Source organism: Solea senegalensis, linkage group LG7, assembly GCF_019176455.1.
Source record: "Solea senegalensis isolate Sse05_10M linkage group LG7, IFAPA_SoseM_1, whole genome shotgun sequence".
Lineage (NCBI taxonomy): Eukaryota > Metazoa > Chordata > Actinopteri > Pleuronectiformes > Soleidae > Solea > Solea senegalensis.
This window is the reverse complement of record NC_058027.1, coordinates 11,222,328-11,248,567: the sequence shown is the minus strand read 5'-3', so window position 1 is coordinate 11,248,567 and position 26,240 is coordinate 11,222,328. Positions and strand designations below refer to the sequence as shown.

Here is a 26,240-nt window from a genome sequence, read left to right as displayed (position 1 = left end):
AGGAGTTGTGTTCAAAAAAAGTGCAGCAAAGTTTTTAATATAATCCAAATAATAGAATATTTAATTTATAATGATTACGACACAGTTTTTCACTTTCATCATGAATGTTTTTTGTCATGATGCACTACAATTAAAATGTGCTTTTTTCAGAGGAGTTCTCTTTTGAATTATATGAATATTTATATTATTTGGACTATAAGTGGCCCTTCCTCCTTCAGTGTCACACAAAGCTCCTGGTTTGCCGCATTGTAACTTGGGCTCCTTTTTTAGTTCAGCATAAATTCCCTTCATTTCCACTTCTATTAACATGTTGAATATTTAAACATTAAGCAATGGCATGAATAAGGAAAGGACATCCATGTCTGTAATAGAGCTCATTATGTCTACATGCTGTTGGGGATAAATGAATTAATCAAGTGTCAAATACTGGCAATGCCTTTAATGAGATGCACCCCCGTGAGTCTTATTTTGATGCTGATATACCTCTTCTCTACAACTTTTTCTTAAATCCCCCGCAGGTTATAATTAATACTGATTAAATAATCTGCAGATTCCCTGAATATCAACTATGTTTGTTCAAAAATAAGTGTGGGAATTAAATGTAATTACAGTACTGTGCAAAAGTCTTAATGCACCACAAGCTTTGTTGTTTTACAGTATGTCTGTCAATTTCTGTGATCTTGGGCATTTGGATTAGAATGATGCAAACATAAAGTGACATTCATCATTTGCACCGTATCATTTTCTCTTCAGATACTTCCCAGAGAACACTGAGCTCCTCTCTACTCTTGGCCTGCTTTTTTTACAGGTAGGTGTTTATTGTGTGCACTACAAGCAATGAGCACTTCAACATAAGATTGACATTTGGATTTCAGAAGCATCATTTTTGTGTTAAATTTCTTCTTGTCAGCTTGGGAAATATCAGAAAGCTTTTGAGCACCTTGGAAATGCCCTCACTTTTGACCCCAACAATTATAAGGTAAGTGCTCACACAAACATAATGCTTTGGTATAAAAAGTAGTTTCTTATCACGCGACGTGAGGACAGTGCACAGAACATTTTAAAGAGCAGCTCAGTCAAAATATAAGGTCATTCATTGTAGGAGGTGCAGTTTGTCTTTCATCATACTCTCCTCCACAGATGACATCTTCTGCTAATCGCTTTAATCACTGTTTTCATTCCCAGGCCATCCTGGCTGCAGGCAGCATGATGCAGACCCACGGCGACTTTGATGTGGCCATGAACAAGTACCGAGTGGCGGCGTGTGTCGTGCCCGAGAGCCCCCCTCTGTGGAACAACATTGGCATGTGCTTCTTTGGGAAAAAGAAATATGTAGCTGTGAGTCATGTTTACTGAATGGAGGACTTGGTGGTGGTACAGAAAATGGAAAACTTTGTCATTCATGACATTATTTGGAAATAAACACCGGCACTGGCTGCTCAGAAGAATTTGGCCCCCCATTATGACCTGGGCCTTTAAACCAACAGTCATTATAGCACACACAGATCATAAGAAAACCTTCTTCTTTTTAGAAGAAGCTTCTTTTTATCATCATCAATTAGCAGATAAGATAATCTCAAGTGAATACACTTACATATAGTACATATTTTTAATTTATGTGATCCACATTCCCCTGCAGTTTTATGAATCCACCATCTTCACAGAGTAGCCTTTTTTTTTTTTTACTTCTCTCTCTCCATCTCCATTTTGCATGCAGGCCATCAGCTGCCTGAAACGTGCCCACTACTTGTCTCCTTTTGACTGGAAAGTGTTGTACAACCTGGGTCTGGTGCACCTGACCATGCAGCAGTACGCCTCAGCTTTCCACTTCCTCAGTGCAGCCATCAACCTCAACCCACGAATGGGGGAACTCTTCATGCTGCTGGCAGGTACTAAACTAATGATGAAGAAAATAATGTATTCATCATTTACCTCTTTAAAATAATACAGAAAACCTCCAGTGGCAATGGCAATCTAACATTACATTAGATTAGATTAGACTTTATTGATCCCACATTGGGAAAATGATTTTGTTACAGCAGCAGATGATCAGAGGTAGATGAGTGAGCAGTTAAATTAGACCAATATAAAGTAGCTGTGTTGTATTTGATGTGTAATGGTCACATTTGACCCTAAAGGCTTTAGGTGCAAAATGTAATTTGTTTTTGGATTTCACAATAACAACGTTTACACCTGTCTCGTGTTTATTGTTAACAGTTGCTCTGACTAACTTGGAGGATGTCGAGAATGCCACCAGATCATATGAACAAGCAGTGACTCTGGACGAGTGAGTCCATCCTATTTCCTTTTACTGTTCTACAAGTCTAAACTGAAAATTGGATCAAAATATTAATTTTTTTTCCCCCCCTGATAATCTTCCTACAGATCCAACCCTCTGGTTAACCTGAACTTTGCAATCTTTCTTTATAATCACGGTGACAAGATAGCAGCTCTGAATCAGTACCAGGAGATGGAAAGCAAAGTCAATTTGCTTCGAGACAGTAGTAGCAACTTTGAATTTGATGCAGAGGTACTGTGGCTCCTGTTGTTGTCTTTATGTTACATGTTTTAAAAATTCAAAATCCCTCGTTGTTAAACATCGTGGTTTTGTCACTAACAGCTGATTGACATGGCTCAGAAGATGGGGACTGCCCTGCATGTGGCTGAGAGTCTGGTGTGGACCAAACCAGGCAAGGACTCCAAATCTAAACCAAACTCGGCCGCAGCCACCAAAACACCTGGTGCTCCCCTCGGTACCAACCAAGCTCTAGGTCAGGCCATGTCTTCTGCTGCGAGCTACAACAAGAACATCCAGCTACCAACAGGTACAAACCTCCACTCTGGTTCTCTCTCTGTGTGTGTGTGTCTTTGTGTACTTGGGACTTAACTGGCTTTAACAATGACCTTGTCAGGACCAGTAGTCCTCATGGAGACCAAAACCTGGCCCCAATGAGCCAGAACTCCATTTCTCAGGAAGTGGTTAAGTTTAAGGCCAAGCTTTGAATTGTGGGTAGGTCAAGGTTAAGATGTCCAAATGAATGGAAGTCAATGCAGAGAATAGCTAAGAAGAATAGCTGTGGAAACGTGTGTGTGTGTGTACACCTGGTATTCCTTATGTTGTGGGGACCTAAATGTGTTTACACAGTCACACGGGGACTTGTCTTGCTTATGGGGACAGGAAATCAAGCCCCTATAACAATCACTACAGATTAAGGTGAAGACATGTTTTAAATGGTAAGATAAGATTAGGGTCAGGATTAGGATTAGGCAATTAGTAATTATGGTTAAGGTTAGTGTAAGTTTCCAGGAAATGAATGTAAGTCAATGGAATGTCCTCTGAAGTCATGGAAACCAGTGTCTGTGTGTGTACGTGTGTAAAACTGGACAAATCCAGGTTAGGCTAAAAATCCCCGTCAAGACGTCCAGTAATTACATGGGCTGTGCAGATAATGACAAATTTCACCGCCACCACCTCTCCCCATTAACTCAAAGTCCAATTTTTCATTAAAATGGGAACTTAAAATATCTTTTGCCTGTCTTCTCACAGTGTCTTGCCTGCACTAGTGTTCCCAGATTGGATTTATAGGCTTAGGTAAAATGGAATATGTGAAAAAAAAGAAGCTAACCTCTGGCTAATATATATTCTTTGCAAAAAAAGGAAATGTGCACTGTGGAAAAAAAAGACCCACAGGTGAGATAATAAATTAAAGGCTTCTGTGAAATGATTATAGCAGCTTACAGCTCTCAGAGGGAAATGGACAGCAGTGCTTTCCTTCACGAGAGCCTGTGGGCCGTGTTAATAACAAATAACCACAGAACTATCCAGGCGTAGTTTACAGCTAGTGCCAGACCAAGCTAATGCTAACGTGACTATTTAGAGTGCAGGTTGTATGTGTGTCAGTAATATTACCGCTGTGCTGTAAATAAACTTTGCTGGAGGTCAGGGTTCGTCTGTTATTTGCAGGGAACAGTGTTTCTCAGTAGTTATGATGAAAACAACTCAACTCTGAAACTTGGCTGGTGTTTGTGTATAAATCCAACACAGTGTCTCGTGAGTGTGATGTGGATTTAAAACCACTTGCCAAGTCTTTGTGCTATTAGGAGAGTTATGTGTACAAATGAAAACAAAGTAAATCAGATGGTCAGTTCAGTTTGTATTGGCATATCTCTACGTCGCTCAGCCTTGTGTGAGAGATGGAGTGGATTGAATGGAAAAACAAGTCGATGTTAAGTTCAGTTTATGTGCAAATGTTGTTAAATGTCAAACGAGGTGACTCATCTGTGATACTGGATATGTTTCCCATACGTATCTTTGTATAATTGTATGATTGCTCAAAAATAGATGTTTTTCTAGCCTTAGAATGAGCAGTTTACACATGTTTTATGGAAGAGCTGTATGGAGGCTGCCATATGTACCACCATATTTCTGGAGCAGGGCAAATGAACAAACCTAGTATTCGTTTTGTTTTTGGAAGCGGATGCATACTATGCAAACAAAGAAGAGTGAAATTAATTTCTTTTTTTTTTACACTGCAGTCCCACCATTATGTGTCCTTTATTCTTACATTCTGGACCTTTGAATGTTGAAAGTTTTTGTGCCCTGTGACTAGCGCCCTGTCCAGGGTGCACCCCACTTTTCGCCCTATATCAGTTGGGATTACTCTCAACCGGCAACCCTCATGTGGAGGATAAAGCGGTACAAGATTGATGGATTGATGGAAAATGATATGTTGTATTGAACTTTTTTTAAATGTGCTGTAGAGTCACAGCAACAAAATGTCGCAGCCTCATATGTGGTGTCATGCATCATTAGTCTCTACTGGTGCATGTCTGCATGTTTGAAGCTTACTGCAGATGTAGAGGCCCTGAGATCGCATTGAAATGGGGAATTGCTTGAATTTGTTTCATTATTGTCAGGAGTTTCAAAAGATACCTCACCCCTTGAACCAGAACCTGATGTGGAGAAAGCCCCCAGCCCACCCAGCGACCCTCCAGGCTCCCCACAGCCTGCAGAGTACGACAAACCCAGAAGCTCCAAGACAAAAACCAAGGTGGAGGAATGAATTGGCTCAGCGGCTTCTATCGTATTTGCTATCTTTGTGATTTAGATCATATTATGGAGCAAAGTTTGCCGAGCCACTTGTGGTTTTCCAGCTCATGAAGCCTTTATTTATCAGGCATTCCAAGTTTTTCAGTCATTTACACTGAAAAGAGCAAAGTCACTCACGGCACACGTCCATCACACCATTTATTTGAGGAACATTAAATGTTAGTATTACTGCTTGCTTTTTAAACCAAACATCCCGGGATCAAGCAAGTCTGGCTTCTAAATGTGTGTAGATGTGGCAGGTTTGGTGCACATGTCCAAACCAGATAATGGATGTTTGCAGTTCAGGAGACAAAAATGGTTAATATATGCATTTGTCCACTTTACAGTATAGTGTTAATACAAGGATGAGCTTAGAAACAAGGTTAAATGTAGAATTGTCTTTCCTTCAGTTGTCATGTGTCTCTGCTGCTGAAATATAAAAGAACATGTTTGCGACAATCACAACCAAAGTGTGACGACAGAAAGGGATGTTTACAGGTTACATGTTACAGGATGCTGCTTGTTTGTATGATGGGGTTATTTTTAGAGTTTTGTGTAAATAGTGATACACGCTTTTATATGTAGATACATGTAATGTATTTATTATTAAAGATAAGAGTTTAAATGAAGCATTTGTCTTTGCTTCCTTTATAAAAATCCGTCCTGGTTTTTTTTTCTTTTTTTTGTAAATACTGTGTGAAGGACATTCAACAAAGGACTTTATTGTTAAGCATTTTCAAAATCTTTTCATCATTTTGCACACAATCAAATCACACTGTCGGAAGAAGCATTAAAATAGAGTATCTGAAATCTAATAATACGTTTGGTTTTGTATGCGGTGTGTGAAAAAAATACTTCAATAAAGGTAATTTAGTGTAATTATAGATGTGAGTTTCAAAGACACTATAGTGTTATTAAAATATTGGCCCAACAAACTTAACCTTTAAAAATACAGCTTCACAAAATCATGAACTGACCTGAGAAATGTATATATACATACATACAGTATATATACTGTATGTATGTATGTATATACATACATACATACAGTATATATAGTGGCTGATCAGGCAGTTCTGAAGCAAGAGGGGAAAACTAGACACGCACTATTTAAAACCAATTCAAAGAAACTCACATCGCCCAGCGTTTGGTTTGATCCACTTCCTGATCCTTCACATCCACATCAACCACATCTCATGGCCAAACTAGGAAGGAGGGCTCGAATAATCAACCCTCACTGATGAAACAGTGACATTTTAAACCAAAAAGACTTGTGTTTGTTCATTTATAATGAGGTGAAGGAGTGAAACCATTTTATCTGTATATCAATGTGGTTAAAATGAGGGAATATTAATATTCTTCATTGTGTGGCTGTGGACACTGGCATTATAGAGTCCCACAATCATTCATAAAGGTTTGGTCACCGCGTTGTAATCCTTATTTAATGTTTATAAATAAATGTAAATGTTATTTCCTCTCTTCTTTGCGACTCCTTTCATGTCACTGTTACATCACTGAAGACTGAACTTACCTCGACCATCATTTAACCCAAACTCTTTGCTTTTTATGCCTGTATGATTCAGAATGGCATGTACATGTGCTGCCATTTATCGTGGAGAGACTGCACTGTTTTTCATTAGGTCCTTGTTTAAGTGTGCATGCCTGAATCGCCTGTGGTCGTAACTTTTACAAGCCAGCTGATGGCCTGTAAGTTACTGCTCCTGCTGCAGTTCTTTTTCACTGCAGCTGTGGAAGATTGCTTTTCCATTTCTCATCTTTCTACAATTCAAATTGCCTGTGGAAGCGTGCAGGGAAGAGTAAGTTGTGCCCTCTCTTTTTAGTTTTTTTGTAACTGTGGATGATGGAGTTTATATTTATATGTATATATACAGTATCCTAATCGTAATGGCAAGTTTTATCTTTTATAAAAAGGCTTAAATGAACTTTATTATCTGTTGGAGTTTTATCTAGAGGTTCTATTTATAGCTTTTATGATGTTCTGGCTTGTTTTTGTTTCTCTCAGCTGCCGTCACACTAATTAGTGACTGACTTGTTTACCAAGCAAGCTGATATTTATTTGTGTTTTGGTCCGTTTCTTTATAATTATATTATTATCAAGACTAGAAAAGTGCTATATAAAAACAGATCATTTACCATATAAGAAAAAAGCAATGCTTGCTTATCCTTTTCCATCTAGTTTTTCCTCATATGAATCTCAGTGACATTTGAGAATCCTGGATTATTCTGATGGGTTTTGCTGTTAACCTTAACCCATGTTCTTGCTTTTACTGTCGTGTATAATGTTAGCTTCTCGTGTGTGTGTGTTGAATGAAACTCCTGTGATTCCGTGCTCAGCTCTCTAACCCTCATCTGACTTTTTAAAATAGTTTCCCAGATGATAACGACTTCTCTAAGATCAAGATCAGCAGTGACCACAGCAGACAAATCCTCCCTCCTCCCTTTTTTCCCCTCAGATACTGCAGTCAAACATTTGTGTGTGTGTGTGTGTCCCCGAACCCACCACGGCCTATGTTGACTGACTGTATACTATTTATATTATATACTATTCTTTAATATTCATGAGAACATATTTTTACTGTTTGCATGATACAAATACAATAACAGCACCAGAGTGCTGTGTTCCTGGAGCTCTGCTTTCACAGAATTAGTTTTAATATTTTCCAGACATCACTTATTCTCCTTTGTGCTTTGCCTTGTGGCAAAATACTGTCCACTAACAATATTATAATTTTAATAATAATGCATCCAGTGTTTTACTCCAAACACTGACCACAAACACTTTTTAACTGTAAAGGCTGCAGCTCTGCTTAGAAATAGTGTGTGTAATAAAAGAAAAATAATAGAAAAGTACAAGTGAATGTAAATCTGTTTATCATACCATCCGCAGATCATAGTTGGCTGATTTTGAGCGAGGTCACTCTTCTTACTTGAACAAAGTAAGCATTTTTCTGCTACTGTTCAGCCTGGACGTGAGAGCCCTCTGCCTTCACCTTCACACACTGAATTCATTTTCTGATGTCTGATATGATGAGCAGAAATTATTTAGCTCTTCATTTATAAGAGCTAATGAATATTAAATGCTATCTTGATATAATTTTTCACTTTTCTGCCCGGGTTTGATTTATGAGATGTGGCTACCTAAATCTGCCAATTTACAAAGCTTGTTTTGCATTTGTCTAATACACATCACCTTGGGAAATAATAAATCTTTCATTCTTTGCGGATCAATTGACAAATCTCTATACAGCACTGCTGGCACCTGAATGTTGTGTTGTCGAAAACCGAGGCCTCATTCTTGCTGCCATCAATTTTCTTTAGAGATTCAGCATGTTTTGGAAAGTAATATCATTAACATTAAAAATTTAGACCAGTTTGTGTCAAAATATTTATGCAGCCTGTATGTAGCTCGGCATGGGGCTTGAAATGTGGTTCCAAAGCCTGGAGAAACCTCAGCACAGTGGGCGACTAATGTGCTCTGTCAGATATAAACCTGGTTTAGAACTGATGCGCGTCAAGTTGAATGTTTTTACAGAATGACTCTGACTTCATTTCCTGCTCTCATGGTGCGATCTAACATAATTCTGATGAAAAAAATAAACTCTTATAGAGGAATAATGTACTTCAAATGGGCATTAAGGGAAGTTTCTATGACATTTCTGGCCACATCACATATTTAGATGTTTTTAGTTGTTTGAGTCTCACACAGTCATGTCACTATCATATCTTTTCTTTTTTTTCTTTTTTTCTTCATGAAGTTGCAGAGGTTTTTACAGCTATAAATCAAAGTTGTTATTGTTGTTGTTATTGTTATTATTACCAAATTCCAATGTCACAAAGGTGTTACAGCAAAATAACATAATTAAATGTACATGTCATAGCACACAGGTGTTTAAAATGGCTGATTTCTTTAGGTTTAAAAATTGCAACAACAACAAAAGAAATCTATATAAAATCAATGTAGTTGCTCAGTAAAAAAGAGCTGCACTGACATTGTTATATCAACAATTCAAATTAAATTTGACATAACTGATAGCACCGTGGAATAGTGGTAAGCACTGTTACCTCACAGCAAGAAGGTGCTGGGTTTGATTCCCGGTCTGGGACCTCTCTGTGCAGAGTTTCAACCCTCTGTCTGACCTCACAAATAACCACAGCTTAATGTCATATTGACCTTTTGAACTTTGCAACATTTAGCAAACATTTAGCTTGTTGTTTCACTTGAATGTCTCCAACAACTGGTTGTGTTTTTGTTGCAGCTATTTTAATTTAAGGATGCCTACAGCCAGTGAACATACGGCAGCATTCAGCAGCAGACTATTTTCATAGCCTTTGAATAAGCTTTTTATTTGTACTTTAGGCAAGGGAGGCCACTATCTCGCGCCGCCAGGTTTTTATGACAGCCCTAATGACATCTGAAATAGACGTCAGTTCACATTCTGAAGCGGAAGCTGACCGCGTAAATGAAGAACAGCTCAACCGACATAAACCAAATGCATAAATCCACAAATGGCAGAAAGAGTGGGTGCGTGGAAAGGTGGAAGGTATGGTTGTGTTGAATATTTTCCGCTCCGCAAACACCACCATAGTTCCCTGTCATGCTTGGTAAAGACAGGTCTGAGCGGAGCAGACACTCTGGACGAGAGAGCCTGGCTGGATGTGGGTTCAAACAGCAGGGGACTACAGTCATATGCTTCATTGAGCCAATTTACAAGTCATAATAATCAATACCTTAAAACAACAACAGAGCAGAGCTATTGATATTTTGTGAGATGTGAAAATCCAATAATGATTGTACCCACTCACTGTAGTGCACATTTTCTCACTGTTTTTTCCCATTTAAATGGTTGTTATTCCATCAGACATGGACATGTTTATGGTGCAGGCTTGATTGCTTTGTTTCGTCTGGATGTATGTATGTGCCATGTCTGTGATCAGGGGAAACAAATGCCACAAGCTGAACAATTTCCCAAAGGAGTGCTTCTTCTTTTGCCTTTTCTCCTCCTTCTCTCAGTGGTGCCAGTGGCTGTAAAGCATCACGATGATTCTGTGCCAACAAGCGAAATAAGACCTCAGTGCTTTAGACATTATAACCATGATATTGTTTACAGTCATGCCACGGAGCAGATGTGGCAGAATATTTCTATCTCAGTGAAATACTGTGTTGTACTTTAATTTGTGTAAGCACAGCTTGGAGGTCTGACCTCTTTTTTTTCTTCTTCTTTTAGAACAGCTTCAAAGGGTAAGATCAACCCAAACTGTAAATGGGTCTGATAAAAGCAGTGCAAAGCCTCCATGTAAACAACAACTGTAGTGTGTAACATTTACATATAAACACATGTTGTGTCCAAATCACTGTCAAAAAACATCACACAATTCTAAAGAAAAGAAAAGAAAAGAAAAGCCTATTAAATCCACATTGGTCTCTGAGCTCCTCGGTTTACAGTCGCTGTGTTTAGAATCAAGTGTTTCCCCGTGACACTTCCCTCACTGCGCACAGGAAGTGATTCATTTTACGTCAAGACTGACAAAGACAAGTAGGAAACACAACAGCAGCTGGTTGACGTATGGCTCAAAATGTGAAGAGGTGCCCACAAAGAGTTTCAGAAGAAGATCTTCTGCAAAAAACAACAACCCTGGAAATTGAGCAGTTTGACAGTATAAACACTTCTAACAGGGGAGGGGGGGGGTTATGTCAGGACAGATGGAGGCAAAAGCAGCATTGTGCTAGTAACGTGAGGCGGCTGCAAACATTCTGGAGTGTGACTGAAAACATAAAGAGAAATTAATTCTACTGCTCAAAAAGCTGCTCGTTCAGTAGTTTGACAGCATAGATTTCTTGTCCCCGCCTGATCCTGTGCTGCTGTTATATTTACTAAGGATGTCCTGATACCAGAGTATCTACTCATACCGATATTATTCCGATACAGTCACTTTTATGAACTATGAAGCTGTTGACAACACATTTGTGCCGAGTCATTTCAAAGACATCATTCTCCATCTGTGTGACAAATATTCTTCTCCCAAAAAGAGGAAATAAACAGGCTGATTTTTATTTACATCTGTGCATAGTGAAGCATGCGATATATAGGATTTTTGGATTGTATCTGTCCGATATCCGATCCAGTGATTTTGAACAGTATCGGACCAAAAAATCTCCAAATGTTACACACTGCAGCTTTAACTGTATTTGCGAGAGTGATATAAACATACACTTTTTTTCTATTCTAACTTTCAGATTATGTTCCAGCTTGGTATTTTGGGAAAAACATTCTTGGTGAACGTCTTCAGAAATGACTGACACCACTCTTAGATCATTGTGGCTAATGAACTTACTTTAGCATAGACACAACTCTCCTTTTCAGCAGTGACATAAATCAACCTGTCATCATCTCTGAAGCTGACTAATTAACATGTTCAATGACATTTGTCAAATTTCTTGTTTATTTGAGTGAGACTCAACCCCACATTCACGTCTGTCAGTGATGGAGTCACGTTCACCACAAAGACAAAGTCAGTGTAGCTGTTGTTTTCAGCCTCACGTGCACGTTCTTATCACATTTAACATACAGATACATGTGTGTGACTGTGCTATCAAAACTGAGTATTGTTTCTTAATAAGTGAATGAATGAAAGCAGATGCTCACAGTGGACAGTATCAAAGATTGACTGATCATTCATCGATAATGCTGCATTGTCAGATGCATCTGACGTGTGTCAGCTCCACTTGCAATACAAAAACAACAACAATTAAAGGTCCAGTGTGTAAGAATTAGTAACGTCTAATGGTGAGGCTGCAGGTTGTGTCAGGGGAACTATACGATCAGGCCTAGTGGGAAACCTGATCGCAACAAGACTGTGGAGACTCCTTATTCCCAACAGCAACAGCACTAAACAATCCTTTTTAAAGGTTTATTAACCCTTAGTGTTCACACAGCACAGATCTGTGCCGCAGGTGCACCCATGGTAATTTGCCGTGGGAATAATACACAACTCCTTATATGGACATCTTGGGGGGGGGTGTTTATAGGTCACATATTCGGGCTTTAAAAAATGTGTCTTTTTTCCGTCTTATGTGTTGTTGAGTCAAAGTTACGATTTATTTTATATCGCATTTTAGTACTGATATAAAGTAGTCACAAAATTAGACCTTTTTTATTTTCATTTTGTTCATAAAAAAGAGCCAAGTGAACATAAAAAGATATAAGACACTCTATGTTGCACATTCTTATAGCCTCTGTATATACTGTGTGGTTAGATATAGTAATGGAAAAAAAGCAGCCAAAATCCTCTGTGTTCTAAGGCTTAATAACAAGCACAAAATGAGGATCCATCTCGACACTCACACACATGTCATTCAATCAAACATGCACACCTGCAACCCGTCTCACTCACATGCAGACGCGTACACACAAGGGAAAAGCAGCCACGACCCTGGGGTCGTAACAGGAACTAAAGTGGCCTTTGCATACCATTAAGGATACAAAAATGACTTTACAACTCTCCAGTCTTCCACTCTCGCTCACTCCACCGTTTCATCTGTCTTCTTTGTTAATTTATGCCTCTGGATGTTCTACTTCGTTTGCATAGTTATCTTCTAATTCATTAGGCAAAAAAAAAGCATGTTCTTGCAGGTTGGAACACGCAGGTGCCCTGGAAACATGACTGTGCAAGACAGCAGTGTATTGTATTCTAACCTTGAGAACACAGAGAATTTAGGCTGCTTTTTTTCCTCCAGTACTATGTTAAAAAGTATATAAAGAGCTTATAAGAATATATGTGCAATATAGAGTGTCTTATATCCTTTTTTGAGGCACTCAAAAAATAAACACGACCATTTCTACTTCTTTTTTTTAAATATGCGATATAAAAAGAATCATAACTTTGACTCAACAACACATTTTGTAAAGTCTGAAGATATGACCTTTAAACAAACCCCCCCAGGATATCCATATAAGGAGTGGTGTATTATTCTCATGGCAAATTACCAAGGGTGCCCCTGTGGCATGGAGCTGTGCCACATGACCACTAAGGGTTAATGTAATTATACATATAAATACAAACATACTTATGAGTAGTATATTCCACTTTTGCTGATAAAGTCTCCTAAATGTTGCATACGGGACCTTTAAGACAAGAAAACAGGAAGCACAATTTCATTTAGGATTAGTTCAGGATTATAAAAGAGTGCCAGCTGTTGGTTTAATTGTAACACTTCATATTCCTTCCAATCTAATCTCCAAAATCATTAATAATAGAACACAATGTGTAATCTGAACTCTTTTTAGAAGTTATGTATCACTTGACATTTTCTTGTCTCCTTTCCTTCGATGCTTCCTTTTAGAATTCCTCCTGATTTAGCACAGAGGACAGAAAGCGACGGATTAGAACATACAGACATGAAAGTAAGAGAGAAACAGGGAGGCGAGTGTCATACGCAGTTTACCCTGGAGATGCTGTTTCACGTAATTAATCTGCCCGGCTTCACTAGACTTGTGCCATATTCCACGATGACACTAATAATGCCTAATTATACGATATTGTAAAATCCTACTTGGTGTTTAAACATGTCATTTACGTCGAGTAATGGCGCATATAATGTATTATACTTTCAATCAATGGGGACTGGAGAAGCAAGGCTTTGCATTTCAATAACTCCACTTGATCAGGGAGTACAGTTGCCGCTGCTGCTGCTGCTGTTGTTGTTGTTGTTGTTGTTGTTGTTGTTTTTCCAGCATATTCTGTTTACTCTGAGCTCTGCCGCCCAAAATCCCCTCGCTTCCGCTCCTCTCCTGGAGACAACTCAAAGGCTCCCTGCTGGCAGCTCAGCAGAGCAGCTTTATCTGCGTTCTCCGCTTGCCCCCATCTTTTTTCTGCAGCCTCCTCTCATTGTGTCAACTCGATGTGTCAGCCACAAGCTGCAAGTCACAGTCACAGGCAGCATCTCAGGGCTAAGAGAAGCATTCATGTGAGCATCACTACCAGTTCACCCAACAAAGGTTCACTGTTTCATTTCCCCATCACTTCCTATGCATGTAAATTATAACAAATAAAGAGGCATAGAAGCGAATGTCCTACTGGCACCAGAGGGAATTTATATGCAGTGCAACAGAGATAATATTCCACGTTCGACTCTATCTTCAAAGGGACACTTGAAAAGTGTTGCATACAAACCGAGTACGAGCTAACACTTCACTTGTACCTGTGTAAAATGAGTTAGTAATGGTCACGTGTGAAGCTCAAGACTTGTTTCTTATATAAATGCACAAAGTCTCTGTTTGGTCATAATTACTGTGCTAAAGAGTCCTGAGTGGTCCAGCACATGTGCAAGCACACGTGGGGGTAGCGGGTTTGACGTCAAATGAAAGGAGAAGCAATTGTTCCCTAGTTATTCAAGACAGTTGAGCTGCAATCATGACTTCCCCAATGATAAATGTGATCATAACCCAACAAAAGGACATATGCGTCCTGTCTGACTAGCAGCCACAAAGCTGAATTTAAAACTTGTTTGTTTGTATATTTGTGTGAGTTTTCTGTTGCTCTGAAAATGAAAGAACAGCTGCTGATTTACTTTTTGCTGGAGTGAAGCTTTTTTCTAGATTGGTAATGAAATAGTTTTCGGTTATTTATTCTCAAGGGTGTGATTTTTTTTTAATGGACTGTGTCTTAATAATTACATAAAGTCCCTGGTCACTTTTTGTGAGTTATAATAGACTCTAATATGATTTTCCACTCCAACGAGTTTAACCAGACTCCTGTTGCATTAAAAAAAAAAAAGGTTTAAGATTCAGCTTAAATCTTGAAATCAATTATATGAAATTATGTTTACTGCCCTCAAAACAAACAAAAACACACGGGTTTTACAATGAAAAACCATCCCTTTACAAAATAGAGCCAACCTATATAAAATGAGTTGAAGATATATGACAGTGTATGCATTTCCCCAGATGTTTATTAAATGTGGTATCACCCTGAAAAATATCCACTCTCACTCTATTTTGTTCCCACATCTCTCCCCTCAGCATCAATGGATAATGGATTTTTCCTCATGTAAGAAAAATACTGTCACTACAATAATCTGGGAAGAGAGACTATCTATTACATTCCTCTCTGGCTGCATTGATCGTGGAGCTACAGTGTCTGAGCTCTGTGGTGAGATTGTCTTCCATGCAGAGTCCACGCAGGACGTGAACAGGTTACTCCTCCTCAGTGCGCGCACGTATAGCATAAAGTCAATAACCGCAAGCCCTGTGTTGGATGTATTTGTATTTAAATACACGTGTTTTTGATAACTGGATTAAAAATAATAAAAGCTTTACTCTTTCCATGACAAATTGTGACAAAGCACATTGTCATGTTGGCTGATTCAGTGCGTTCATAAGAGACTTTTAGTTTGGCACGGTCACATGTTCATGCTGGATCAGATCAGGCCACACGTTGAAAATAATTTAATTATGGTATTGGAGTAAAATCACAAGACTAAGCATTTCCAGCTGCTGCAGTGGCTTTTTATTTATTTACTCCCCTCCCCTCCCCATCTTAATTTAGTAAGAACGTCTCATTAAGATTAAAATCTCTTTCAAGAGCGACCTGGGCACACGGAACACATTTAAATCACAAACAATACTTTAATATAGTTAGTTACAGACAAAGTGGACAAACTCAGACTTTGCTATTTGACTCAGTGATGGTTCCGGGTTAAAGGTAAGAGAGTCGTCTTGAGAGGGACATGAATGTCTTTAATGATAACAGTGATCTGAAACTGTTTCCCTCAGAAGCACAATAATCCACAGTAGTCAAACTAAAGTCTTTAGGATTTGTAATATTCTGGTCGTGGTACGATTACAATGTACGTCATGGTCTTTTGAGATCACACGTACACAGTGTCTCCCCTTGGTTGTTCCTATTGCTGCTGAGGACAGTTTTTATATTTCTGGCTACATCGGGCTCATGATGCCAAATGAATTCAGGACTGAAATGTAATCTAAAACTGTTCCACAGTACTCTGTATGTTTTTGTTCAGTGCTGCTGTAAATATGGTAAAACCATGAGTGACTGTGTATTAAGTTAATAATAATCAGAAAGTCAGAATTAAAACACTGATAAAAACAAACCCATTGGTGCAGCTCATATTTACAAAGCTCAAAGCTGCTTTTGGTTTTGTCCTCCTGTGACGAATGTAGATGTCATAGATAAGTTGAAACCTTTGTACATCAAAGATGGAGACTTGACTAAAAGCAGCTGGGCTACATTGAAAATGTTTTTGAACATAAGAGCCAGGCCTCCGACATGCCACTGGTCTTAGGAAAGCTGATAAATAGAACTTGTACCTGGAGGCTCAGTTGGACGCGTTCATGGCTCTGCAGCTTCATGTCAGCTGAGAGCACAAAGTCCATGAAAGAGAAAAAGAGGGCAGACTGAAACCTTTCAAAACGGCAAGATACGAAGCGTCGAGGGAAACATATTTACGCTGGCGGAGCAGCAACTGCACAGTGAATGGATTATAGATTCAAAAGCTGTTACATAACACATTGGTACAGTAGGTAGTATGTTTCAGCCCCCAAACACGAGCTGCAGGTTCAGTGCTCGTCATATCACTTTTAATGTCCTCAGATCACAGCCTTTACTGTATATAAACATTTACAACATGGTGGCTTTCAAAGATGAAACCAAACCATCTCATTTGCCCCCCGGTGGCTGGTTGCAGTATAGATCACAGCAGCAGCCTCTTCCATGACAGCAGGAGGGCTGCGAGCCAAACTGAAAAGTCAAAATGTTTGTTTGGTTTTTCTTGTAAGTTATGTTTTTTTTTGGGATATCATGATTGAAGAAGTATATCTCAAAACCAAAAAAAACAACAAACCTAAAGTTCAGGATCACTGCATCCATATCCAAGATATTTATCTTAACTTTTGTGCAGTGGGAGTGGAGGAAGTGGAAACAGGCCGTCCATCTTGACGCCGCATGGGTGACGGTAGCCCAGCGAGTCGTCTTTCAACTTGAAGGTTGTGGGTTTGATTCCCAGTTTGATTCCCAGCTCCGCTAGGCTACATGCTGATGTGTCCATGGGCAAGACGCTTAACTCCATGTTGCCGTGTGAATGGGAATGAAAGAGGAGTGATAGAAAATGGGCTGCACATAGATCTATGAAAGTGTGAGTGTATGTAGGGTGAATGGGTGTGAATGGATGAATGGCAAAACTGTAGTGTAAAGCAGCTATAAGTGGTCACCAAGACTAGAAAAGCACTTTATAAATACAAACTATTTATCATGTATGTAATGTATGCATGTCTGTAATAACCAATCTTGAATAAACCAGACCTTATTCACAGCATTTTAACACATACACGTTCCCTGACTGACCATTAAAGCTTTGCTATGTAATGGTGGCTGAATACTTTTACACTGTGCTTTATATTCTAAATCAGAGCAAAACATCATTTTAACCACATTGGATCAAAAAGTACTTCCATCTCGTTTTATGTGCTGATGACTTTATTTAATTAGCCCAATTAATCAGTAGCTTTCACACTAATCTAATTCTAATCCCCTTTTCAGTAAATAAATCTGTCCAAGGATCACAGTCAAGGTTTTACCGGAAACACATAGCAGTTAAATAATGTCACATAATGTGTGTGTACATAAGACCAAGTAGTCATGAATCATCTGAGCTCAGCTACCTTGATCAAGGCTGAGCACGAGGCTCGGGGCAGAGGCACCAGCAATTTCACACTCCGTGAAGGGAATTGTGATGAGTGTGAAGGTGGTTCACATCAACCCTCCATGTTTTTATTCATGAATACAGCCAGTGATGAGGTATAGAGACTAACAGTAAAAGAGTTGAACAGCCTCGGGCCAAGGGCGATGGTCGGTGAATAATTGAAAAACTCTGCCAGTGGATGTCAGGTTGTATTCCTCTGCTGGGATCAGTCGTGTGCTGATGTGGTGTTTGGGTGACATGACATGTGGGGGGTCCCTTTTGAGATGCAGATTATGACAGATGTGTTCACTATTGTGTGTGGAGATTACATAGTTAAAGGACAGGTTCAGACTTTTTCAAGTTGCTCTTACATGCCTGTGTACACTGTGTATACTGTGCATTCCTGTGCAATAGATTATGTAAAGCTAATATGAGTTTTCAGTTGTACTGAAATGAATGAGTCAACACGTGTTTTGTATTGATTCCTTTTTGGTTTTGGTATAAACCAGGTCTGCATTGGTCCACAGTACCTCTACTGTATGTCATTCTGAAGCTGTTTTTTAGTTCAGTCCACATTTATAAAGGCAAATCTCAATTTCAAAATGTGCAGTGCTTAACAAGTTTATTAGTCCACCTGTCACAAAAACGAGAAAACATAAATATCTTACAAAAACTTAAAATAAATTAAAAATGTTACTGTTATTTATTTGGCAAATACCAAATACCTAAATTAGAGGCGGCGCACTGTGTTTCTCCTCTGAGAAGCATGACATTCAACCACTAAAACAAATGTTTCTGTCCAGGAATTCAAGTAAATAATATAATTTGACATCTTAATCAAGAAATAATAATGTGCTTTACTATTTTTTTCTGGGGTTTTTAAAAATACGATTTCACTTAAAGAGCTTCTACATACTAGTGTATCTATCATAACAGAAACATGATGATTGTTATGATTTTGATACTAAACCAGTGCTGTTTAATTTAGGGCAGCTGTGGGTGTTTTGTATGTTCACTTTTTACCCATCATCACTCTGGAGTGCCATGGAAGCGTTCACTGGCCACTGTTTCTCAGCTCTGGCCAATGGAGTCATGATCACACAGGTGTTGTCCTCACCTTCTAGGCCGCACTCCTGCCTGCAGTCAAGAAACAGCAGCCACTCAAAGCCTCTGTGTTGCCCTGGGGTGACAGTGCTACCTGTGGAGAATGTGCAGTTTGCAATTCCCTCTATCAATGGTTTTCCTCCCAGTTTTCTTATTTCTTCATAGGACAATGTGGATGGCAACACATGTGGCTGTAAATGCTCCACACCAGTGATTCAGGGCTTTTATACCAACTCGTTGTTCAGAAACCAGGGGTGTTTCCAGTGGCCTTGTGTGAACACAGCAGTTGCAAATCCATGGAGCGATTAGTTTGCAGTGTGTACTCAATTTACCCACGAACCAAGATATATAACCAAACAGCTTACCTGATGCATCGCTGGAATACAAACTGTCCAGTGAATAGATCATTATATGCCTGCAGAACACGTCTTCTCCTTCAGAGGTGTCTGGATACAGCAGCATATCATCATCAGATACTGTATATGACATTGTTTTCTTGGCGTAGACTATAGTTGCTCACTCAAACTGGAAATGTTAATGAACACTGGTATATCACCATCCAGAGAACGGCAATAAATGCTATTGCCCACACTCGATGGTGGTAATCCATTTTCGTTAACGGGACTCTGAGGGATTTCCTGAAGTCCCACACAGTTCTGACCAATCACAAGCGTGCAGTGTTGAGGGCATGTCAAGTCTCGAATGCAGTGTGAAAATGAATCGAAGTAAGGTACAAACATACAATATATGTAACATATTATTACTGCCTGAATCGGAACAAAATACAGATATGAAAGCATGGACATCATTGGATAAGGAATTCCGTTTCACTTAAAAAAACAACAAGAAAAAACGAGTCATTCTGTTTTTTGTTGCAAAATCTTTTTTCATTTTTTAATTGATAAAAAATCAGACAACTTCAAAAATGGAATTCTTTCATTCACGTTGGTCCGGAACTGTGTTCAGCCGGACTAAACAACACCCTTAAACTTCAGTAAACTTTACCCAAAGTGGGCCGTACTTTCTGCTGTCCAGGTGGTGACTGATGGAATCTGTGTTCTCCAGGGTTCACCATAGCTGTTGGCTGCTGAGACTGTTTAGTACTACAAACGTGAACAAACTCTTTAAATGAACTTTTCTGTGGAGTTTTCATGCTTATTGCTGCCTTTCAGACTTCTGACTGCTGCTTGAATACTGAACTGAATACCAGTTAGGTTGCTTTGGGGCTTAAGGGATCATGGGATTCGCTCATGTACCAGACAGACACTCGTGCTTGTTAGCCTGTTAGCCTTTGGAGATTTCCTGCAGCCTGTAGAATTTGAAATCACAAATGCAGTTTTGCTGCACTCTTTATTTTTAAACTGTTTTTTGGATTTTGGTTTTGCACAGCAGTCACTTCATTCTCCAATTCATTACTTATTTGTGATACTGCCATGTTAAAACAACCAATTAAAGCAACTTGATTGACAGTATAATCGTGTCTAAAAATCCCACATATTCAACACAGTAGAAAAGAAAAACCTCATGATTTCATAATTTATCAGCTTTATATGTCTTAATATTTATGGAAGGATAATAGGCCTATAAGTGATCTACTGTTACTCAATATCCCTCACTGATGTGCAATACACTGTGGCAGTTATACAAAGGCAAATACAGCAGCTCGACCTTCCTGGCACTATACCAGGGCGTCAAATGCATAATATTGTTGAAATTGCACTTATTTTTCTCTGGAAATGTCATGTTTTCATAATATGTTGGGTTGAGTTCAACTTAAGTTGATCAAGTGGGTACTTTTACATTGTTGCAGAGGAGTTTTGGGAGTTTTTGTTGTGTCTTGCATAGTGGGTAGTGCTTGGGAGAGCTCCCCAATATACCTATATGCAGTATATATTCTATATTTGTTAGGTCCTAAAAAGCCTCATGTCAAACTCTATATCGTTAAAGGCCATATGATGAAAATCCAATCAGGCTTATGTAGAGCTGAGGCCTTCAGCTTAACGCTATGAAGAAAAGGGGATTTGGTTTTAACACCGTCTTATAATGAAATTGCTTTAAGAAAACATCACTTGATAGCTTGCACAGTCTTCATAGGTGTGAGAGTGGATTAAGATGGACTTATCTTTTGACAGTACATGCCTTTAGCCAGTGTTTATGCACTGCAACGTGAATGTAAAAATATCAATAATCTCTATCCGCGGGTGAATGTGCATGCGTGTGTGTGTGTGTGTGTTGCATGTGTATGTCCGTGCTCACAGGTGTACAAAGCACATACATCTGAGTTTGTCATGCAATTCCAACGGGTCATTAATCAGCCCTGACCTGGGTGTAACGGCCCCCCAAGCAGCCATTTCATTGTTTTAAATGCCTCTCCTCCATGGCATGGCAGCACAATAACTTAGTGTGGGGAGGTTTTTCAGACAACCCAGTAACAAATGCCACCGGTGGCGCTGGAATTGCTTGCTGAACAATCAAGCACAGCATTATGCTTCGTCATGGCATCGATCCGCTGCAAAGGATGTTACTTGAATTAGTCTTCTTGCTCAGAGACGGTTTCTCAGCACTAAATCGGTCTTATGTTTATGCAGGCCTGTGTTGTTTCTCTGGCAGAATAGGAATCAATAGATGGAAGAGAATGGGTCCATTTCAGAGAATATCCTTTGTTTTCTTAATTTGCTTATCTAGTCAAACAAATTCAAAAGGATCAAAACATCCTTTAAACTATTATTTCACCCCCACACCTCATTTATTTCTTATTAGACCTCAGTAAATATCAGCTCGCAAATCCCCAGCTATACTTGTGGAAAATATGTTCATCGCTGAAATAAAACTAGACCAAAAATGTCACTTCTCACATCTTTAAATGTGTATTTCTGTCTCCGTATCAGCTACATTTATTGTAAATCATGTAAAAATTATATAGTCACTCTCCTTCCCCCAACCACCCATATTCAGCTTCTGTGTGATACAAGAAAGAAATGAATAGAAAAGACTTTCCTTTCCCTTTAAAAATAAATGACAGGATAACAAAGAGGAGCATTAGTATATCATTTATTGGAGGCAAGGCTCAAATGTTGACAAATTGTTTTTGCATTAATGTTAATCTCTTCCCCATCACTTACATTTGTAGTATATTAAAAGTCATAATGCAGTGACACAGGTATTGGTTGTAGTATATTCACCATCAGACCTGGTAAAGAAAACAAACAAAATGTAATCATTTAGACATTACTAGCAATAAAAAAATACACCAAAATAAACATTATTGCATATTCAGTGCAATTCAAAATATTTCATTTCTTTATCTCAGATAGACAATTTAAGGGCAAGTTGGTCTGCAAGAAAACAAACAATACATAAACAACTCTACATCGAAGTCTAACATTTCTGAAATATAAAAAAAACAAAAAACATTAACATATGTCTTTTCAAGGACTAGTAACATTAACCCAAGTGAACTTTGAACTGTGACATATTTCCAAATTTCACAAATTCAATCAAATGTTAAACATTATGAGTACTTTTTGCTCAGCTGTGTTTATACAGTTGGTGGTTTTTTCATCACATTACCTGGAAAAAAGGGGAAAAAAGCAGCCACAATGCTCTATGTTCTAAGGGTTAATGTGAAAGTGCATTCATCAAGTGAACTTTTATTTTTCACTGGACTGATGACTTCTGTAATAAACCCACACTTTATTCATGTACAGGCATCTTAAAGCACATTGCTGATGGTAACAGCTGAAACTCATCTATCTCAGGGTCCAGAGGAGGCAAGTGTGCTACATTAATTTATAAGATGTGATCACCAACATACCATTCATCCTTTATCTATTTATTAAAAAAAAACTCCTTTTGATGTATTTGGTTCATATGTTAGCGTTGCATTTATGGCTTGCTTCCATTAGCGATCTAATGAGATCTAATTCAGATTTGAAATGTCACGTTTCTTTATTGCGCTGTGAATAATTTATTGTCCAACCTACAAACTAATGGTGAACATTAATGGTCACATTCTTTCTTCTCTGGAGAGGAAAAATTGAGTGTGAGCAGTAAAAAAATCTAAGTGTAAAGCTTCACTGCAACTTTCTAAAGCCAGACCCCCTGGCATGAATTTTCTCCCTGCCAGCCTCAAGAGAAAAATGCAGAGGTCCTAATCTCAACTCATGTCCTCCTAAGCCAGCAGCCCCTCCACCATCCAATGTCATGATTTCCTTTCTTTGATACGCTTCCTCTGGCCTCCTTCTGTTGTCTCATGTTCCCTCCATCATGTCAGTATCAGAGACGGACAGTAAACTAACCCCTCAGTTGTCTGTGTCGCAGAGAAATGAGAGCGTAACCTGTGAAACCCAGCGCACACTTTATATTGGTTCATCTGCATGCAAGAGAGGAACAGAGAGACTGGAGACTTTATTGGAACAGATGACCTCAGGTTTATGTTTCATACATCATTATCTCTAAGCCAATCTCACTCACCTTCTAAATGCATGGGCCTGTGCGCACAGAAACACACACACACAAATATCCAACTTCATTCAGTATTCAGGAAGGACAACGCTGCATGAGGGTTTTCGTCCGGGGTCTGGTGGGAGTGCACTTAAACTAACAGCAATTACCTGTTGTGCAGCAGCACAGACTGTGTGGACAGTCCTGGGGAAATCCATCAAAATGTGGAACACTCAGTGGGCCTTTAATGAACGGGTGCTCTCTCTCCCAGCTCCTTCACTGCCTGTGCCTGGATCCATGTGTTTGGTCATGGCCAACAAATAACTGGATCATGCTTTGTTTGCTTATTTGAACAGAGCTCGTTTATTCTGTCCATTAAGATCTGATGATCATTTTTGTTTTGACTCCAGTCTTGGTCCATTGCCTCTCTCATCACATCTACAATTTTAAAAGATCTGTTATCTGTACATTTCACAGCTTCAAATGAAGGTTTTTAGTCCACTAGTGATATAATAATGATAATAATAATAATAATAATAATAATAATAATCCATCTTCTACTGCGTTATCCTACACATGAGATGCCAATCTTAGCTGACATAGGGCGATAGGCGGGGTACACTGTGGACAGACCACCAGTCCATCACAGGGCCACATATAGACAAACAACCATTCACTCTCACACTCATGGTCAATTTAGAGTGACCAATTTATCTAATCCCCATAATCCCCCCAGCAGAAAGACCCACACACACACATGGGGAGAACATGTGTGTGTGAACATGAACATGGAAACTCCATACAGAAAGACTCTTGTTCCAGCCAGGTCTCAAACCTGGGTCTTCTTGCTGTAAAGGCAAGAGTGCTCACCACTACACCAACCATGTGGCCACATAATAACAACAACAACAACAACAGCAATAATAATAATAATAATAATAATAATAATAATAATAATAACAGTTTACAGTAATGATAATAATAATAAGATATGATCTAAGTAAGGTAAACCTGCTTTGTTACTAGAAGGATCGAGCACTCTTGTAACTTACCCAGACAATGGAAACATTATTTTCCATGAGCCTCTAAACAAACCGCAGATGCTGAAGCTTGATTATTATTTTTCTGGTTTCCACTGACTCAGCCAGACAATGTGATGTGTCTCTTTTACATGCAGTAAAGATGACTGGGCCACTGTGATTACTTGGTACACACACTGAATGCTTCGATGTCAGGTCATCATGTGCTTGTTAGTCTTGATTATTTTTGTCTTGGCTGACTGACACTAATGAATATGCTTTAATATGAGTCTAACACACTGGAGCTCTCCTTCCAACAGCATTCATTTGTTAAGTTGTGTTATTCAGTGTCTTTTGTCATGATATTATAATTGTCTAAACAAAGAAACTAATTGTATATCTGCAGACATAATCTCCTTTGAGACTGTGAATTTAATTTGACTGTTGGTTGGAGTTATTTTTAAAGTTTCTTCAAAATACATCATTTTGAAATGTCTCGGTTCACATTTGTTAGTATTGTGCACCATGTTTCAGCTCACCTATAAACCCCTTTGACACTCAGGAGTGGCTCAGCAACAAGATTTGCGGATTCATTTTCTCCTCATGACATCTCAATTTAGGATTACCTGGGGCTTGTTGTGCTGCCATGGACAAGCAACCGACTTTACTAATCTGTCACCAGACTTTAATTGATTTCTGTTCAGGATATAATTATTTGATTGAGCTGTCACTCAGAGTCTTGTCAGACATCAGAATGCCCTCAGGGAAAAAAAACAACAAAAAACCAATAGACTCTCGGAAAAACGGCGGAAGAAATGCAACAACAAAGGAAAGCATTGTCTATCGTTGTTTTTTAATAATTTGTGGTGGGTGTTGATGATTGTGAGTTATATGAAGAATATTTCTGCCTTGACTCCTGAGCAGATTCTAGACCCATATTTGCATCAGACTCTGAACACAATAAGTGTCTCTGAGAAGGAGACAGACGTATGACGTGAATTGTGATAAGTTTGCCCGCTGTGTCTCTTACACAAACAGCCAAAAATACACAAAGCACTGCTTCATCGCCTTTTCTTTGGGTCTTTTTCCTATGCTACAGATTGTCCTAATTGGCATCATCTGGGGACATGCTGGCAGAGTTTGGGTAAGTGCAAAAACTATATTTGCTTTCTAAACTTTATTTAAAAACTGCTTTTGTAGGAAGGTGTCTCCACTTTGTGATCAATCCTGTCCCCTTGTTTAGAGCTTGTTCCTCAGATTTACTTTGCTTTAAGTGGCGCCCTCACCCAGACCTTCACCATGGGATGTTTGGTCTGTTATGTAACGTGGAAAGAAAAAATACATGGCATCCATTTACAGACAATGCTAGCGTTGCATTATGCCAAGTAATAACACACTTCCATCCAAACTGACTTGTGCTGCTCACAATCTGTGGACATATTTCAAATGTGTTTGATAGTACACGTCATCCCGATGGGAACCATGAATATACCAGACACATTGGTTTACGGTAATAAAAGCAGAAGCTGTTATTTAAAAAAAAAAAACCACAAATATATGAACCCTATCTAGCTCTAACGCAAATGTCAGGACATGAACAAAAGCTGAGGATTAATTGTCTGTAGGAGATTTAATAACTATCTGTTCTGTAGTCACTGAGATTCGTCACTCTGCACCAAAGTGGTGCACAGACTGACTGCTGCCTTAGCATCATTACAGCCACAGAACCACGAGCTAAAAACTGAATTTACTGAAAAACCTATTTCCAGTCACATAATAAGTGAATGTGACAAAAGAAAGAAACTTAATTGCACATTTCTGTGTCAGCTGGGAAATAAAATGAAATGAATTAGCAATCATGAAAGTC

General features: G+C 38.9%; 1 protein-coding gene across 5 annotated transcripts in view; it reads left to right on the top strand.

Moving 5' to 3' along the window:
* bbs4 (Bardet-Biedl syndrome 4) overlaps positions 1 to 26,240 on the top strand; it is a 48,212-nt gene that overhangs the window by 5,684 nt on the left and 16,288 nt on the right. For 3 of the 5 annotated variants that reach the window (XR_006360783.1, XM_044030626.1, XM_044030628.1), the window contains exons 9-16: positions 754 to 808; positions 911 to 979; positions 1,186 to 1,338; positions 1,718 to 1,889; positions 2,218 to 2,287; positions 2,386 to 2,530; positions 2,621 to 2,825; positions 25,473 to 25,517. Coding sequence is in view for 4 of the 5 variants with exons in the window: in XM_044030626.1 (XP_043886561.1) it covers positions 754 to 808; positions 911 to 979; positions 1,186 to 1,338; positions 1,718 to 1,889; positions 2,218 to 2,287; positions 2,386 to 2,530; positions 2,621 to 2,825; positions 25,473 to 25,517 (914 nt within the window). In the remaining variant the exon portion in view is untranslated. Of the gene's footprint in view, positions 1 to 753; positions 809 to 910; positions 980 to 1,185; positions 1,339 to 1,717; positions 1,890 to 2,217; positions 2,288 to 2,385; positions 2,531 to 2,620; positions 2,826 to 4,917; positions 5,719 to 25,472; positions 25,518 to 26,240 lie in introns of those variants that run through there. The other 2 variants (XM_044030625.1, XM_044030624.1) reach the window with 2 other exon arrangements.